This window comes from Emiliania huxleyi (assembly GCF_000372725.1).
Source record: "Emiliania huxleyi CCMP1516 unplaced genomic scaffold EMIHUscaffold_6404, whole genome shotgun sequence".
Taxonomy (NCBI): Eukaryota; Haptophyta; order Isochrysidales; family Noelaerhabdaceae; genus Emiliania; species Emiliania huxleyi.
In genome coordinates this window covers 1-1,455 of record NW_005197194.1, presented here as the reverse complement: position 1 = coordinate 1,455, position 1,455 = coordinate 1, and the positions used below count along the sequence as shown (strand labels likewise).

The window sequence follows — 1,455 nt, the reverse complement described above, 5'->3', positions numbered from 1 at the left end:
GTCAGGTCCGATCCCTGGACCGGTAGGCGGCGACCGGTCGCCAGGAAGGGCGGGCCGAAGGGCATACGTACGGCCGAAAACACGGGAGGGGCGACGGGAAGGGCGACGGGAGGGGCGACGGGACAAGAGAGGAGAGGGAGGGGCAACGAGAGGAGAGAAGAGAGACGGAGGCGCGGGCGGGTCAACCTGAGTAGACGATTGCGATGTTCTCGGTGAGCATGACAATCTTCTCGACGCTCGTCTCGTCGATCAGGCAGGTGGGCAGCTTCTTCTCCGTCGCGATCACCACCCCGTTCTTGGCTGCGCACGGCGGCAGGCGAGGGGTGGGTCGGCGCTGGGTGGTCATCGCTCACCGCTCGGGCAGGCGGGCGGCATTGCGCACCCTTCACGCCGAGCGAGGTGGCGCCGGTGGCGACGGCGTTCAGCGCATACTCAATCTGCAGGCGACGAGCAGCGGGAAAGGCTGGTGGGTTCCGTGCAGCGGCGGGCATGGGCGGCGAGCGCGTCCAACCGGGCGCTGTGGAGTCGCGGCACGCCTGCACAAGCTTCCCAGAGGGCGAGAAGGTGGTGAGCGAGAAGCTGTAGGCCGACTCGCCCATCGATCTTTGGCAGGCGAGAGAGCGCGAGTCGGTGGGGAGGAGCGCCTAGGCGGTAGGCGCCCGAGTCGAGACAGCGCGAGAAGAAAACAATTTGCACGGCGTGCGTGCCGTCATCATCTTTCCAGCGTCCACCCATACCGCGTTGGTGTCCAGTCCGAGCCTGGCTGTTCTTCACCTTACTACATACATACATACGCCCCTGCAGCGCCCCTCCGCCCCTCCCCTTTCTCCTCCGACCGCGCACCGCGCCATCCCCGCCACCGTCGGCCTCACGCCAGGTCTTATTTCTAGCTCTTTAAAAAAACAAAAAATACCCGCGCCCTTGAAACAAATAAAGAAGAAGAGAGAGACAAATAAAACCGGGCACCGCCTCGGTATACAAAATGCGCCTGGGCCCGTTCTTGTCAAAAAAACAACGCAGAAGCATTTGACTAAGCAGCGCTCCAACATCTTCCACACTATATACGTGTGGGTCTTGTCAAGAAGTTGCTGCGCGTGAAAATTTTGAGCGTGACACAAAATTTACGCGCTGCGGCCGCGAGCATGACGCTGCCGTACGACAGCCCGCAGGACTTCGAGGGGTCAAAGCGGTTCGTGTGGGAAGGCGAAGATGTTGGCAACGCTCAGTGGGCGAAACACGCCGCCCCGACGCTCCGCCAGTGCAAGAGCTTGGTCAAGTACACGCGCGAGTGCAACCGCGCCGGCCGCCTCCCCGTCGTCATTGTAGAGAAGGAGGAGCAGCTCTTTCCCGGCGAGAAGGTCGCCTGGTGCACCGACAACTACAGTCTCGGCGCGCTCGAACCGTGGTACGGCGGCCCGGCGCCCGTGTCCACGTGCAAGCTGCTGAAGCAGCAGG

At 62.7% G+C, this 1,455-nt stretch overlaps 1 protein-coding gene across 1 annotated transcript; it reads right to left on the bottom strand.

The window, feature by feature from the left end:
* Positions 1–181: 181 nt before the first annotated feature.
* On the bottom strand, positions 182–599 carry EMIHUDRAFT_257588 (hypothetical protein; the record flags this gene model as incomplete). The annotated part of the gene is made up of 2 exons (XM_005763197.1): positions 182–300; positions 383–599. 2 exons carry the CDS (start codon positions 597–599, stop codon positions 182–184), a joined length of 336 nt encoding a protein of 111 aa, XP_005763254.1.
* Positions 600–1,455: the final 856 nt, after the last annotated feature.